The 17658-nt window shown below is 49.3% G+C and overlaps 1 protein-coding gene across 1 annotated transcript in view; it reads right to left on the reverse strand.

The window, feature by feature from the left end:
• Positions 1-17658, reverse strand: part of CAMKK1 (calcium/calmodulin dependent protein kinase kinase 1) — a 105465-nt gene that overhangs the window by 54547 nt on the left and 33260 nt on the right. Inside the window, exon 2 of the mRNA XM_075168965.1 lies at positions 7319-7875. Coding sequence (XP_075025066.1) covers positions 7319-7774 — 456 coding nt within the window. The 5' untranslated portion in view covers positions 7775-7875. The remainder of the gene's footprint in view (positions 1-7318; positions 7876-17658) is intronic.

The raw sequence follows: 17658 nt of genomic DNA on the forward strand, positions 1-17658 counted from the left end.
TAGAAATTACCACTTTTATCAGCACCAGACCGATCACCCGAAGCATCTCTCTGGTCTTTCTCTGCTGTTAAATCGAGCTTGTGAGCAATGCCAGGACTCCTGCCCTTGGGTGATGGTTTTTCAGACGGGATGGATAAATACCAGGATGGGAACACCCAGAGAGGGTCTGAGGGAAGGGCGATGACAGTCTGGGCTCCAGCTCTGCAGCACTGCCTCCGAGAGTTTCTGCCTGCTATCACTGCATCCCTACCCGATCCACACCTCCACTGCTCTCCGCTCAGATAATTACGGTGAGAAGCACTATCATCTTAGCTTCTGTGGTGCTTCGAGCATTTGAGCTGAACACAGCAAAAATCAAACCAGATTATAGGTGCCTTCTACCTTTTTTTTTTCCTTGCTGAAAGATCGTAATTCACAGCTCAAGCGACTCCTGCCACATGTCACTGCAGACTGGCAGGGTTGTTACGTTATTATTTGGTCCTCCTGCAGGAAGTGGGATAATTGTACTATTCCTTTATCAGAGAAAAACACCTACCTTTGGGCCAAGTGTTTCTTAAAGATAACATCACACAATCCTCTTGATCACGCCAATGTATTTGCAACTGCTGATAAATACGAACAAGAACCTTAATGAGATCCTTTAATGAAAAGCTGTCAGCAAATTAGACTGCTGTGTCTGTCCAAGTGTGCAGTAATTGTTCCGCCTTAAAAAACAAGATGCCCCATTTGTTAACATGTCCAAGGTACTACTCAAGAGAGCGAGGGAGGGAATAAATGCCACAGAAAGCAAAAATTCATCAAAAATTATAAAGCACAGCTAAGCCTAGAGTTCAGGCCCAATTCTATAAATCCATTGCTGCCACCACTGTGTGACAGAAACCCCGAGAAATTGAGAATTGAGCCTTTGCTGTCCAGAGGGACACCGGGATGGGAAGGAAGAGCCAGAGCTGGTTTCCAAAGTAAGACATTTCCGAAAACAATCAGACTGCCTACATACATGCATATAAAATGGAGAATTTTGCCTCCTGAAAGAAGCCAAATTCATCAATCTGAAAAGAATGATAAGTTTCAGGAATTCAGAGACACACTTTAAAGAGAAGCATGGGAAAGAAAATTGGGAACTAAAAGCCAGTAATGAAGACAACACTGGTTTAAACTCATCCCATCTGGAAGAAGTGAATGCAGTTCTAAAAACACACAAAATGAAAATAAAAGTCAGAAAAGGGATATTAGGGGCAGCAAGGAATACAAATTAGAAAGTTCTTGAGGGACAAGGAAGGACACACAGGAAGCCCAGAGCTCACAGAGGTAAGAAAAATAAACCGAGTTTTAAACATCATCCAAAAACAAGTGCAAAACTGGAAGCCCAGCACCACGACCGGCTGCTGGCCGGAGTACTGGCCCCGGCTGGGCAGAAAGTCCAACACTGAGGCTCAGCACTGCTGTCTGGGCTCACCCACCCGAGACCCTGGAGCTGGATGCAGGAGCTCGGGCACCCACCGGGTGCCTGGGGCATCATTTGGAAAGCGGCTAGAAGAATTAAAGGGGGCTGGGACAGGTGGGATGAAGACAGCCCCGTTCCAGTCCCTCTGCAACTGCAGCTTTGGGTTTTCTCCTTCTCTCAAACCTTGCCCTTAGACAAGTTGGAAATGTAACTTTAAATAAAGGTTAATTAATCCAAGGAAAATAAATTAGCCATGCCTGTGGGGGATTGTTCTTTGAAGAAGTGTTTTCCAAGTACCTTTGATCTTTTCACGAGAGCTCTAGTTTGAGCACCATACTAAGACCTCTGGAAGAAATTAGTTTGGGGGACTCGTCGGGCTGGAAGGGGAAGCTCTCCAGCCCACGCTGTGTAGGAGCTCGGTCCCTGCCGCTGCCCTGGTCCCTGGGTCTACCTGTGCGCACAGCAAGGAAATCACAACCTCTTGAAGAAAACCAGGTAGCTCCCAGAGACTGGAGGACCATGAGACCGAAGTACTGCCTCTCACAGCTCTCAACACCAGTTGCTTCAAAGTAGTTGGCCAAACAAGCAAGAGGCCTATAATAAAGATGTGGAAAGCCAAGGAAACAAAGGACAAAAAAGCGATTTATTTTCTGTGCTTCTGGGATAAGTCGCGGACATCAAGTGTAGGAAAATTCCCTTTGTCAGCTCATCCTCCTCCCCGCATGCTCGGGCTAGCAGCTGCACCGAGAGGGGAAAACGCACTGGCCCGACTCATCCTCTCCACTTGTGCTAAAGCACACGCGGCCCCAGGCCACCGCCACGACCTGCAGGGCTGCCCAGGCAGCGGGGAGCTGGAACAACCTCCTGCTGATCCCAGAGGGTGGAGGGACCACGCGGACACTGGGGCTGGAAGAACCAGGCTGCCAGGGAGTGGGTGGATACCGGGAAGAGAAAGGGGATGTGTGAAAGAGAAAGGACAATTCAGCCAGAAGAGACTGGAGAAGAGACAGTATAAAGCAATTAACTGTGCCGGCAGGTCTGGGGAGAAAGCCTGGAAAAAGACATCTTTTATTCTTCTTCTAAGAGTGAAGTGAAATTTTTCTTGGCTACCTAAAAATGTTGGTTTGGGATGGCAGAATTAAAAAAAAAAAAACAAAACACAGCAGCATTGCATTTTCAAATGCCACTTTCCAACAAGCAGCACCTCTACCCTTTCACAGATACAAGCCCTGCCATTTTAGGTGGGACAAGCTCTGTCAAACACAGTGACAAGACGCCCATCAGTCTGTACGAACATGTTGACAGAGTCTTGCCCTGGTACATACAAGCACCTGAGCATCATCCATGCAGCAAAGCAGAAGCTGCTTTTAGCAGCGCCAGGAAGACCCTCTCCTCTCACCATGCTCCCAGCACCGAGCAGGAGCCAGGAACGTCACATCAACAGAGGCAATGTGGGCCAGCAACCTAAACTCTGGGGCCTGTGCCTCAGCTCTGCAGAATTATGTACCTTTAATAGCTTCAGCCTAATCACTTCCGTGCCATAGCTAAAGGCAAAGCCATTCCCTTCTTAGAGCGAAGCACCGATGGGCAGCAAAGGCAGCAGAAATCCCACCAGCCTAGCAGGCACTCCTACTGGAGAAGGCAGCACTGGAAGGACCTTCCAGGCCATGGTCCACAAATAACGTAAGAGGGGAGGGGAACAAGCAGGGAAGTGGCCTGTTTTGAAAATTACAGATCGATTTTGATAGAGATATGACAGATCACGTTAATTAAGTACACAGTAACACTGTCAGGAGAGCAGAACAAGTTACTTCTCTTGCAGAGTTAATACTGCAGATCCAGACTTGTCAGCAGCAGCTGCAAGACACCACCAGCTGCCAACTCTTCATCCCAGGGCAATTAGCTAATTGGTGGCTCTGGTCAGTTGATCAGGAACTGCCTCTGTGCAAGGCAACAAGCCCTGGCTCTGCTGCAGCCCTGCCAGCCCAGGAGCCATCGTCTTACTCAATAACAGACCCAAGAAACCCTGCTCAGAAGGCAGGCGTTTGGGGTAGCAGACCCAGGGACGGGACGGCACGATCCACCGCCCGCTCGCAGCACCACGTCAAGCCTCCCGCAGCGTCACAGGCTCAGCTTCGGCTCTTGGCCCTCTGATCCCTAAACACAAGTTTTCCTCCTAGCCTGTGAAAAAGTATTAAACCAGCATTAAAAAGCTCAGCAGCGTCTCTCTAACTGAACGCAACATCCTTCCGTAATTCAGCAGAGAACAACAGTCTCCGCATAGCGCATCTCTCCATTATTCTCCAGATCAGTCAAGGATACAGAACCGCTGACAGCAAGGCAGCGAGCCACCGCTCCTGCTATCACTGGAGAGGGAAAGCAGATTCAATCCTAGATCGCTATCAGCATAACACAGGAAATTTTGATATGCAGCCCCATCCATCTCGGCTCCTGATGGATGGCACCTGCACGTGTGCTGCTGATAAAGCCCAAATGCTCATGAACTTCATCCTCATTTTTGCAGAGTGTAACTCACTCGGGCAGCATCCGCAAGCTGGAGCAATGGATGTCCTGCCACCCGAAAGGCACTGACTGATGCCGGATACTCAATGCAAGAAGAAAGGAGCAACTCCAAAATGGCTTTAAGCAGGCGAGAGACAGGGACTCGAGTATGAATGTGCAGCTTGCCTAGATGATGTCTCAAAGAGTCATTTGCAGGGAGAGCAGGGGCAATGCCATGATCAGTGAGCAGGATCTTGTCAGAGCGATCTACCAGCCTCCCTGCTCACTGAGGGTCTGCGCATCAAGATGATCCACAGGAAACACAAGAGGAGCTGCTGCTAAGTACACCATGATTGTGTTTCTCATCACGGGGTTATTTTATGTCCAATAGGACGAAAAGCCTGAGTCCCCTGTAACTCTTACAAGCCCTGCCCCTACCTCCTGGCTCCGCTCAGTCTTCCCTGCCCACATGCAAGGCTCTGCTAATTGCTTACAGCAAACGTACTAAGGAAATGCATGTAACAACGTAAGATCTGTTCTCCATTTCTCTTCTGAGCTCCCTACTGTATCTCGGTTAGCTGCATAGCTTGTATTTGGACTGCCAGCGTCTCTCACAGCCAAACACAACCACCCTGAAACAACCGTTGAGCAGCAACTGGCAGGTCATACGCAGGACGCTGGAGCTGGGCTGCACGCTCACCTTGCTGTCACACACCTAACACTTATTTCTCATTATTCAGTTGCCAGCCTCAAACTTTATCCTATAAAGAAGCATGCATCTTCCTAGTCCTTTTTGCTATCCTTGCAGGATACAGATAGTCCTTTTTGCTATTCCTTACAGGATACAGATACTGTCCCCATAAGCTGGGAAGACGAAGCAGGGCTCCCAAGAGCACCGCTGCGAGGGCGAGTACCCACCTCCGAACGCGCACAGCTCTCGCCTGGGCTCCCTTCCCCCTCCTACCGCAGCGATTCCCCATTAATATGAATGATGCTTTCCAATGAGCATGGCTTTGTTAAGCATCTGGGCTGCACCAGAGCAGGGCTCTAAATAGTTATATCAAAGTGACCACTAAAAATGCAGCACTGCGTAACAGACTGCCGTGGGAGCAGCAAAATGAAGGGCTCCGCATCTGCATTTCAAACTAAGCATTTCCTATCCCAAGGCAGTAGCTATTGCTCCCCAAGATGCAGACGCTGTGGAAGAGGACAGAGTATTTTGAATTTGCTTGCAGATGGAAATGTACTAGTCACGCTGGACTGCAGTTACTTTGAAACAGATTTCGGACAAGCCCCACTCCTGGCACAAAGTACTGCAGGATGGGAGACCTGGCACACAAGTCACGTCCGCTTCCAAGAACCAGCTCCCCTCCCTCCCCATCTCCCTCAAAGCATACGGCTGCCTTAAGAGAAGCTGCAGTCTCTGCAGTGCACCTTCTGCAGATCTCCTCTTACCGGCCGGGGATGCCACGACCCATCTCACAGCTAACGTGACTTGCAAAACTTCCCAGAGGACAACAGCTGATTTGCTTGTGCACCCGTGCAAGAGGGAAACACCCACTTTTCAGGAGAGAAACACTAAGCCCCACAGATGTTAAGCTCCAGGTCACTCGGACCCACACTGGCAAAAGTCTAAACTCCAGTAATTTGGGTCCCTTATGACACAGCGGGACTACAGTGGGATTTAGGCATCGCGGCTGGGAGCACCACAGTGCCCAAGAGCAACACGTTGGCACAGTGGCACCGGCAGAGCCACATTCAGCAACATGCTCCCCATCAATCGGGTGAGGAAGAGTCGGATGGGCGCTGCTCCTGAGCCCCTGGCTGCCGTCTCTGTCCCGCTTCAGTGCCAGGACACAGCAGCAGAGGTGAATTCACTGGATGAACATCACTGCCAGACCAGAAGGAACAGAGATTGAAAATGCCTATGGAAGGGGCCTATCCCTCAGCAGAACAAGGCTCATGGTCACAAGATGAACCAGAGGCTTCTCCTGGGCTCACCTCCCACGGCAGGAGGCGCAGCCCTCCCCGCAGGGTAAGGCCAACAGGTCCACACCACCACTGCTCCTCTCTCCAGCACGTGGCCTCCTCCCTGGTACGGCACCTCTGAGCGAGACCGTGGAGTGTGGCACCCACCGACACCTCCCACCGCTCCCTCTGCCCTGCCCCATTCCCTAAGAGCAGAAACACAAGACAAACATGACTGGGAAACAAATTCAGTTCAGGGAAAAATGGCAGGACATGGAAAAGTTTTTTTTTCTCCACAAATAGCAGATAAAAGTCTCAGGAGAAGGCACAGCCTGGGCTTGGGGGATAACAGAGGTATGACTCCATGTTTTGTCCCAAACCAGCTGCCAGCCCTGCTGAAACGACGTTCCCTCTCTGGTACTCCAGACAACCCATTCCCTACTTAAAACCCTTCCCCAGCCAGTAGCATTTTACAAAACATTTTGGCTTCAAGAAACACCCATTTACACCACCTCCATCATGCCTGGCTTTCAAAGAAAGCCCTGCTGCACGCTCCTTCATGGGCATTGCTGCAGGCTCAACATCTTCAGCACGACAGCGGGCAGTGTGGTCTGAGCAGCCCCTCTCTCGGCTCCCCGTCCTCCCCACGACGGCACATCCCAGCACCAGGAATTCCAACCAGCAGCCGCTTCCATCAATACACTTGACCACTAACAGCATGTTACCGCTCTGGGACAGGTCTGGTAGCAGGAGAGCAGCTGCAAGACGGACGGCAGGAACAACCGCAGCCATCCAGAGACACTCCTCTGAAGGAGAGGAGGGTCACAGCCCTCGGTTACCACTGCTGTTATAAACACTTTAAAAACAAAGGAAAATCCTGACAGGAGTAGGAAACAGCAGTGCATTTAAGCTCTTTAGAAAATTAAATCATGCCTTCAATAATGGCAAAACACAATAGGAGATACATAATCTCCAGAAGCTTAAATCCATAAAATACCATCAGCAAAGCTGCTGTGACTGATAAACTCCCGAAGGGCACATACAGCAGGGACATGAGAGCAAAGCCATTTGGCTGCAGCCCTTTCTCTGAACAGCCTGGCAGGCCTTCTGCGTGCTGCCGCTACACAACAGCGTCCCAGCCCCTTAACGGGACTATCCCAGGCAGGTGAGTGCGGAAGGAGCCAAATGCCAGGACCAGGGCTACACCCAGCAGAGGTCTGGGGGATGGATGCAAAGGTGTTGAGCCTTCCAAGCTAATACAGCCCCTGGTTTCGGGGATTTTTTTCCCCTTAGAAAAAACAGAGCTTTCAGATTTACTGCTCCAAAAGAGTGAAGACTCCCATTAGCAGTTAAGAAAGACTTACCTTACCTCGACACCACAGTTATAGGGGAGAACATGCCTACCTCAGTATCTGATATGGAGACCCGATTGGACTCTATGGTTGGTCTCCTCATTATACGTGGCGATGGCCCTGTGGCATAAGGACCATAACCTGGAGTGTTGCTAGAAGCCAAATAACCTCCTGATGACCTTTCCTGAAGAGACAACTTCCTACTTGATAGGACGGGTCTAGTGAGAGGTCTCTTGGGAACATGCCTCCAGAGAGCATCTTCTGACTGTTGGGAAGGCAGAAATTCATTCATTCCCACGTCACTGTTGACTCCATTTCTTTGGATGTCTTTTATGTTATCAGACAACATTGTGTCATTTTCTTCAGTGTTGCCTTCACCATTTTGGTCACTTCTGTCTGGGGCAACAGCCACATCTATGGCTGCTACCCGCTCTGCCAGTTCAGTCTGCGTGTCTTTGCAGCACGTGTCTATGCCTCCATCCATGGCATTTGTTGGAGAGTCCCCCATCGCTGCGTCCAGCTCGTATGGTCTCAGATGGCACTGCAGAGAGCTGCGATGCTAGCACTCACAGACAGCATGTGGCATGAAGGAATCTCTCCATTAAATACCTAAAAGGAAACACAGAGGTAAACTGAATAATAATGTTCACTCAACACAAACATAACCCACAGATACCCATCTCTGTCTTCTTCCAACATGAAAGAAAGTGAAGGCAAAACACTGGCAGGCCGTAAACAAGTTGCAAACACTCAGAAGGAAAGGCAAACCCAAGCGTCGACCTAAATATGAAAGCGATAAAGATGAGATTTTCTCTCATGTGCAACGAGTGACACAGCTAAAGAGAACTTCTCCTTCTGTAGCTAGACTGCCAGTCAACTAGAGCTTACAAGAAATGGAGAAGTACAGCTTCTCAATAAGCTGAGGGTAAATGGTCAAATTCAGCCTCTTGAATTCTTATTTAGAGAGTACAAGAGTTTCTAGTATGTATCCAAACCCAACGCGCATAACAAATCCACAGCCATTTAGGGCTCCGCAGTAGTCTCTCTGTTGCCCTGTAGGGCCTAGAGAGGGTCACGGAATGGCCTGGAAGCCAAGCCATGGCTGGTGACTTCTACATTCTCAGTTATTTGCAATGTAGTCAACAGCAAAAGCAGAATTTAAAAGCAAGCCTGGTTCCAGGGTCGCCCCTGGACCCCCCACAGTTGCAGCCTGTGTGCAAACGCACATTAACCTTACTGCCCACCACGTATAAAAGCTATATTGAGTTGCAAATCAACAACACTTAACGATTACCAGCATGTGGTAATCAGCTTTTCCTTTGGAAAAGATGTACAGAACACAAAAATGCGATACAAAGCTAAAACTGCTGAATAAAATTGCTGTTTCCTGGATGCTAATTTCAGTCTCAATTTAAAACAGATTTCAGTCTTCCCAGCATGGTCCAGAGCAGGAAATGATCCTCTGCAGCACATGGCTGTCATCCCTTAATCACCTCTGAAGATGCAGTGCTGCAGGGTGCATCATCTCATCCCTCTGCCCAGTTTCTGGGGACAGTGGGGAAGAACTTAGTTTTAGTCACAGCATCCTGGACTACATCCAGTGAATTTCAGTGTAGGTTTAACTCTGAAATATTGCAACCTTTGGTTCTTTACATGCAAAGCAGGCCGTGCATAAAAATCCTTGCAAGCCAGGTGACACTTGCATCGCCCTGTTTCCACACTGGCTACGTTTAATTTACATGAGGAAGGGTGGGGGTGAGCGAGTTCCAGCATCAGCCTGGGAACACACACGACATCCTCATCAAGGAGCACGGAGCTGCCCACCAACACTCAGTTAAACACACTACAGCTGAACTCCGCTGCAAAGAGAGACGACCTCCCGAGTCCCCCGAGAAGCGCAGCAGCCGAGCTCAAGCAATCTTTTATATCAATAAGGAAACTAGAGAAAGATCTGGATGGGAGGCTTCACCCTAGGTCGCATGCCAATCACAGGGGCCACATGCTGGGCACTCAGTGTCACAGAAAGGAAACAGCCAAATCCACCACGTTCCTCCCCGCAGCCCGCTGTGCATCTCTTTCCCCTCCTTCTCCACCTAGGTATAATCTTCCCCCCTTCTCCTGCAGGCTTGTTTGAAACAAACTGACAGAAGTGTCACTCACTCAAAACAGTAATGAAATGGTGAGATCTGCTTTAAAAGCTTCTATTAAAACTATATTTAAACGCTTTAATCCCAAAGCACAAATCCCTTTCAGAGCCAGGATGCAGGCACCGGGGGGTGGCTCGCAGCAGCGAGGGAAGGGGTGCAGGGTTCGGTCCAGCACACACTGCACGTGGTCCCACAGACCCACAGGCAAAGCAACACGAGCCTCCCCGCTCTCCCAAACCCGGCTTCAAGCTGGAAAGCCAGCTGCAGCCCTGCACTGGCTCAGCAACGATCCTGTCCTTCGAAACGGATTCGCAGGAAGCCCGCAGAGGGCTTTTGCTGTCTGCAAAATGCTCGTGCAAGGTTTGCACTTGGAAAGCTTCTGGGCTGACCTAGGAGCATCGGGTTAGGGCAACCGCAAGCTCGAAGCCATTCCTTGCACTCCAGAGCCTGTGGAGCAGCACATTTCCCGACAGAACACTTGCAAGGACTCCTCGTGGGATGCAACACACTTGGCTTTGGGTGAAGGTCAGCACCTCGGCCCCTGGGAAGCACAGACCGGCCTCCAGCTCCGCCTGTGGGGCAGCGGCTTCCCAGGGCTGCTTTGCATGGCCAGGAAAGCACCAGTCCACATCTCCAGCAGCAGCCATCCTCTGCACGGCCGGGGCTGGGCTGCAGCTCTGCTCGTGGTCCAGCACTCCAGCCTGCACGTTCCCTTCAATCATGGAAACCATTTTAAACGAAGGGAGGGAGGGAGTAAAAATGCTTTCACCATTTAATCCAGCTTGCACAAGGGAATAGGAGGAAACCTCCGATTCCACCCTGCGTTAAAAGCCTGGCTTTGCTCTTCTGCTTACAGAGAAACAAACCCAAGGCCTTTCCTTGCAGCAGCTTTAGCTTCTGGACAGTCACCGCTCACCTCACTCCTAGGGAGCATCAAAAGGAAAATCAACCTGCGACCGAAGTCTGCAGCTCCCCCACCTCCTTCCCTCCTCCTGCCGCGAGGTTTTCCCCACATGCAGGAGCAAGGGGAGGGAAGCCTCTGCCTGTGTTCTTGCGCAGCTGGCCATGAAAGCCCACAAATGACCCACCTGGACTGAACACTTGGGTGTCTCACACACATCCTCACTGCTCAGCCAACAGGAAGAAAAGCCAGAAGCCCTAGGAACAGCAGCCAGGTCCCGGCAAAGAGCGATGCTCGTGTTAGCCGTCTGTGCAGCTCTTCACTGCCCAGACCAGGCACCCTGGGGTGTCACCCCCTCAAAAGCAGCAGCCACTTGCACAGCTCTAACCCGCAGCTGCAAAATAAATCTTCAGCTAATTGACAACTTAAATAGATAAACTTAAGATAAACCACATAAACCAGTTCATCTGACCAAAATAGACACATACAGCATCACAATAAATAATACACTACTGCTACAAGTATGCTAAAAAAAATCAGCAAGTCTTAAAAGAAAATAATTGTTCAACTGTAGAGCTGGGCTTTGTTTCAGGTTCTGCTGTTTTGAAAGATTTGTTTTTACCGATAAATCCTCCAAAAGTATATTGGAAAGCAATGGTTTCTGAATAAGCAAATCAGTTACGCACAGACCAGTCTTACTGTGCATAAAACTCAGTACAAGAGGCAATTATTTATTTCTGCGAGGCAAAATCAATGGTGGATTTGCCGTTTGTCAGGCTGCAACACAACTGCACCTCGCTGTGATGGGAAATCCCAGCAAAACAGAGACACCACCACCACCTTCCACAAGCTCCTGCGCAGCTTTGGGCCCAAAGCTCTTCACTGGGTCACCAGCCTGATCCCCCACAACACTGAACACCTGCTGTAGATCAGAGGATTATGCTGAACTAAACCTGCAAACAAGCTTATATGAGCAAAATTAATTTACTTACACATATCTTCTTTACCATTTTTCCTCCGCAGCTGCAGGCAGACTGCCACTTCAATGGTGTTTTCCACAATATATTTATCAAATGGCTGCACATGTTTCCCAGACAGGCACTGAGAGAACGCAGTACAAAATACCCTTTTGAAAGGAATATGAGTCTGAAGAAAATCTCTCTGTATTTTATGTGGGAGTGGGAGATGAGCAAATGCAATTAATTTTGCTGCTCAATAAAGTATTTCAAAGCTTTGTTTGAAAAATAAAAAATTGTAAATCTAGTTTACTGCTTGGTCCTTCCATTTGGCTAACTAGAAAAGTTCCTATGAGGAAGGACGGGGAGGTTAAAAGGTCTCGGCAAATCCAGCTTCATTTCCTGATTTTGCTACAGGCTACTCAGAAAAGTGACTTTACAGCTTCATCTGTCACAGTTCCCAGGTTAAGAGGAATGACACTGGCCTCAGCCCACCTCGTCCCGCTTCCCCTTTCTGTCTCTGAGAACACATCTGCCCTGCGCTGAGGCACCAAGGGCCTTTGCAGTAAAATAAGTCACAGTGCATAATAACTATAACAAGCATTTGCACGGAAAGCGTTCAGGCAGCAGTTTTGCTGCTGCTCAGAGTTGGAGACGTCTTCAAATGCCTGTGGATGGCACCCTCCGTGCCAGGATGGGGACCGGCAGGGATGTCACACTGAAACCCTGTTTGAAGGCCACATCCATTAGGTGCCTCTTGACCACACAACACCCACAGGCACTCTCACAAAGAGAGGTCCCAAAGATCACAGAAGGCTTTAGTCCACCTCTTTAATATGCACTAGCAAGGTCAGCAATCAGGCCAAGTTTTCCAAATGGTGCAGGCAGCCATGTGCCAGGACAGGCTGCCTGCAGAGGGGATGTCATCTCCATCACCAGCATCCTTCAGCTCGGGTCAGACCCCACACCAGGAACTCAGTCCTGCCTTGGGGCTGCACATCCAACCCTATCTTGTGTCACCCTGTGCTTCTGTTGTGTTTCCTTCAGATGTTCCCCCCCTTCAGATGTTCTCCCACAGCAGCACAGCCAGGATGAAGAATCTGCTCTGACTGCTGTCAACCGGTGCCAGAAACTCCCTTTAAGGAGAGAAGCAGCAAGTCCTGAGCTGGGCTGCCAAGTCCTGAACAGCTCCTCAAATGACATTTTTGAAATATTAGGTCAGCAAGTCCCTTCCAGAGCTCGAGCTGTCTCCCCACACCAAGCAATGCAGCCTATGACTATTTCCATCCTGGAGTCTCTCCTCTGCTCCCTGTTCTGCAGCCTCTCGGGTCTGCAGGACTTCCCCGAGTACTCAGCGTTAGTCCACTACCCTGACAAGAGAGAGGTATTTCCATACCTCCCCACCCTGACCCCATCCACTTTTTATACACGGGGGAGGCACTTGCCCAAAAGTCCAGCCAGCTCGGTCCAACACCTTCAGTCTGGAGAAGCTTAAGGGGGATTTCTGTCCCACAGCCATGCACCAGAGCAACATCTGAGCTGCCATGAGCCCTGCAAGCATGAAGCAGTTTGAAACACGTGGCTCTTCAGCTCTAAGGAGCCAACACTTATGGGTCTCCATAGCTGCGGTGGGAGAGCAGCCAGAGGGTTCATTTTTTCTGCAGCAATTCAATTCAGAGCATGTTGGCCTTCATTTCAGCTCTGCTCACCCCTGGCACGCCAAGCAGGGCACCTGAAGACAAGGTTGCCTCCTGCCCGTCTCCACTCACACTGCGACTGCGAGGAATCAGGCCTCGGAGAAGCACACAAGCTTCTTGGCATCTGTGAAAACCACCTTCAGACATCCACTGGCTAAAAGGCAGCTCAAACCGAGCAGCAAAGAACAATGAGAAGCTGCAGCCCTGTGAAGCCAAAAAGAAAGCAAATCCCTGCAGCCCTTGCAGAGATAATCAAGACAGATGTACACCAGACCGGCCATTTGGACTGCGTTCTCGCTGGGAAGAGGGTAATCGCTTTTGGTACCAATTCCCAACTAGAAGCAGGAGACATTAACACAACCCAAATAATAAATAAGAATAAACTGTTTGTGCTTTTTGCATACACGCCATACGTTTGCTTTATCCTGCGGCTTACAAGGCTCTTGTTCCAGAGCACAGACAATCGTGTCTTGCTGAGAAATCACTCGATCCTGCTATAATCATCCTACTCTTTTTCCCTCTTCTCTCCACAGTTCTTGGCAGTCAGCCTGGCTGTTGTGCCACAGCTGAAAATCAGATCATAAAAGCGAGGCACTTTGATTACTTCTGTGAAGCTCCTAGCAGAGCTTTAAAAGTAACCGCTGAATGACAAAGAACAGTATTTTTGCAATTCAAGCACTGCGTGAGAAATTTGAAAAGCAGGTTCAGGCCCCTGCTCTTGCCAGATTTCTTGAACAACAAACATCTCCAGACCACGGTCTGGAAAATGCACCATTTATACCTCCTCCTCAGTCAGTATATGCCTTACCGTGGCAGGCTGTTTTCAAAAGGGATTTCGGGGCCAGTTCAGCCCCTGAGCACCCCGAGGACCCCTCACGCCATGCTTGTCCTGCCGTCTCTTCCCCGTGAGAGACCCCGGCTGCAGACAGGATCTGGGGTTTGGGTCCAATGCAGGACTGAAGCTTTCACATTCCTGGGTGTAAGGTGTGGATGTGATGCAAGACAGCGGGGCTGAGCTCAACAGCGAGCTCCTGATGTTATCACGTAAAAAATAAAAGATACACGCCTTCACACCATGAAGGCCATGTAACCAATTTTAAGAGCAATTAACACCACATTTTAAATATGTTTTGAAACTAGCCAGGATGATGAACTAAAATCTCCAGCCTACCAGCCTACAGCATGAGAGATAACAACCACCTTGTGCACAGAATACTGAGCTCAGGAAGTTTTACAAAAGATTTCCCAACTGCATTATATTTCATCCCTCCATGTTCTAATTATATGATTAAATAAATTTGAATAATCAGATGCAATTACACTAATTGCATATATAAGCAATAATCAACCAAAAATTACTCTGAATAAAAAGTTTCTACTTAAGGAAATTCCTGTAACAAGAAAACATTGAGGAGTGCCAAATCTATCTAAGTGAGAGCGATATTAACATTAAACGCTCCAGATAATGCCGGTGAAACAGGAGCCCTGCCAGAACATTATTTAACTGGGGGCAGCTATGTCAGCACATTTTAACCATGGCTTCAGTGGGGACAACACCAACGAATCAAAGAAGAGTTGTGCTCCTTTGTACTCAAGCCCTGTCTACAAACTACTCTCATATGGGATTTGCCTGCCGTATTTTATAGCAGATAGAGGTTCAGCGAGACTTGTGGACGTCAGACCCTATGCTGGACTATATTCGCTTCTGCTTTAATCTTTTAAAGCTGTTTATCAGTGTATGAACGTTGGAGGTGGTTTTATTTTGCAAGTCACAGTTGAGAAAGCATGGGGAATGGTCAACGAGAGGCACTCAGCCCACATATCCCACAGGTTTTGTTTGCAACGATGCTGAGTGCTTCTACATCTGTCTAAAACATCCCAGTAGTGACCACAAACCCAGCACATCCCAACACCCAATTCCACACGTCCACACCGTCCCTGCAGATGACCTGAGCTCAGATTATAACAAATCCCATTTGCCCTTGTGACAAGGGACACAAAAGCCTTGTGGGGGAAGGACCCCGGCTGCTGTGCCAGCCTGACGTCCACAGCAGTGAAGGAGGGGAGGATGGTGGAGGCTGGCATGGGCAGAGAGCACCGAGATCAGTTGTGCTGCACGACCATGCAGCGGATGTCCCAGCATGTCCCCAGCCATTCCGGATGGTTTGCCCTACCTCCAAGTGACTCTAGGGAAAGCAATATGAAGGAATCGGGTTTGTTGATACACACACACAGCCTGGACAACATCTGAATCACTCAGCTTGATGGCAGAGGAGAGCAAAAGAGAGCCCCCCGTTTCCAAAGCTGCTCCTGGGCGTGCTCCCATCTGACACTCAGCTGACGCTGACCCAGACACCTCAGCGCCTGCCTACCCCAACCTCCTCTTCCAATACCCATCAAGAATGCAGGAAATACCCCAAATGCAACTTGCAGCATGCACAGGGAAAGCTGAACCCCACAATCCTGTGGAAAAGCAGCCTTCTGACCACCAACTGTAAGAGTACATGCTGTTATAGCTTGAGGTTGCACAGGTGGGCATGGGCAACAGCAACTCAGAGAGGTTCCTTGTAGGGTCAGTGCAGAATTTGTGCAGCAGAGGGAGCAGACTCCTGGGGCTGAACTTGAGCAGGGAAGAGGAGGAGGAAGAGGAGGAAGAGGTGTCACAGTTGCTGTCACTTGCTGAGCTGAAAGGCAGCGTGATTCCCAGGAGAGGGGGCAGCAGTGGCAGGGAGCACAGCTTGCTGGAGGTGGCATTTAAACAGCCAGTGAGGGAGTGCTTCAAAAAATAACTGAGAATGTCAGATTACATGAGGTTTGAGAGGCTTAGATTATTTGTAAAATATTAACAAGCAAGGCAGTAGCCAGACCCCATTGATTCATGAGCAAAATAACTACCTCAGAATTAGGGAGTCTCTAATATTTACGTTCTTCGTTGCAATAATGACTTTTCACATGTCTGTACCATGGCGAGGTAAATGGCAGGTTAAAGAAAAAACACTTTTGGATTGTTCTAAGGGAAAGGGATTTGTCTCAGATGAGCTATCTTCTGCTGCAATCTGTAATGATACCTCAAAATTGCCACAGAAGAAGATACAGTGATGAACAAACCAAAATGAAGAATTCAAGAGAAGCTGAATGGCATTTTAGTCTGCAAGGGCGAGGTCTAACCCTCCACAATGGCCAAATCGTCTCTGATCTCATGGGAGCAGAATTGAGCACTCAAATCAAACCTGTCTCTAAACCACTGCAATTGCCGCAGCGCCTTCGGGTGACTGTGCTGTGAAGCAGGACGCATCTGATCAAAATGGGCCCAGGGCACTAGCGAGCAGCCTACGGAAAGCATCTCTTGTGGCATGGAGAGAAAGGAAGGGGAATATAAGAGAAATAGAACCGACAATGCAACGCACAGCAGTGAGAACATGCACAGATTTGCATGAACATACACAGCACGTGGCATCTGTCCTCTGGTTTTAGCGTAAGGTCTGTTTTTTAAGCTTGATAAGCCCAGCCTGCAGCAAAGGCTTCAGGAAAGCAGGGGAGCCTGCCAACCAGGCAAACCAGCACTGACACACCAAGCTGTGACCCTGAAGAACGAAAAACAAGTGTAAGCAACGGCTGATCTTCTGGGGTTGTTCCCTGGTGGGGCTACGGGCTCCCTCCTGCGCCAGGGTGTGATGAGGAGCCTGCAGTAGGTGCTTGCACACATTATATCAGAGACCAGAATCCCCAAGGACCACACATCGTATACGGCTGCGCCCACCTTCCGCTGACCACAAGGAAACAGCCTGCCTGGTCCCTTTGCAAGGCAATTTTGTTCAAGGATGGCAGTCTCCATTCAGCTGCCTGCTATTCAGTAAAGAAAGAAAAAAAAGGTTTTTTTTTCTTTTTAAATGGAGTTTCCTGTATTTCAGTTTGTGCCCATTGCCTCTTGTCTGTTCCTCGGGCACCACTGAGACGAATCTGGCTCCATCTTCTTTACCGTCTCCCCCCATGAGGCATTTACACACTTGGAGAAGACTTTCTGCAGCCTTCCTCCAGCCCCATCCCCTACCTGCTGCAACATCCGCCACGCGTGCAGGAACCTCACACCTCCGAGGGTTCCTCGTCTGCCCAACCGGACTCAAAAGCTGCAGAGAGGAGGAGCAGAGAGGAAAACACACCATCCTCCTCCTGCCAGGATGAGTTTACGTAAGTCTTGTAAAAAACAGGTTAAGCGGCATTGCTTTCAGCAATCTGCATCAAACCTATGCAGGTTACAAGTGAACCGAGGGATTTTCCAACTATGAATGCTGCCAGCTCAACCCAGGGCCTGCAACTGTTTTTCTGCTCAAATCCCCAAATTTCTGGGATATATTCTGCAGCAAGGCCCCGTCGTCCTGCTTCCTCAGCAGAGCCCATGATATACACCAGTAAATAAATAAATTAAGGAAGAGGGAAGAAGCAACCCGAAATTGTGCAGACAGGCTGCTTCTTCAGCAGCGGCGTCTCAGCCCACAGCTGCACATCGGCACCCAGCAGACAACCTGCACACTTCCACGCTGTTTCTTTCCTCCTCCCCAATTTATTTATTTCACCAGCGTATTTCTCAGTCCTGCCTGCCTCCTCCCCTGCACCCATCAGCACCTTCCATACCAACTGCCAGGGTTAACTCTGCTTTTGAGAGGTGCTCACGGATGCTCAGATTTCCTATC

This window comes from Calonectris borealis, chromosome 19 (assembly GCF_964195595.1).
Source record: "Calonectris borealis chromosome 19, bCalBor7.hap1.2, whole genome shotgun sequence".
NCBI classification, from domain to species: domain Eukaryota; kingdom Metazoa; phylum Chordata; class Aves; order Procellariiformes; family Procellariidae; genus Calonectris; species Calonectris borealis.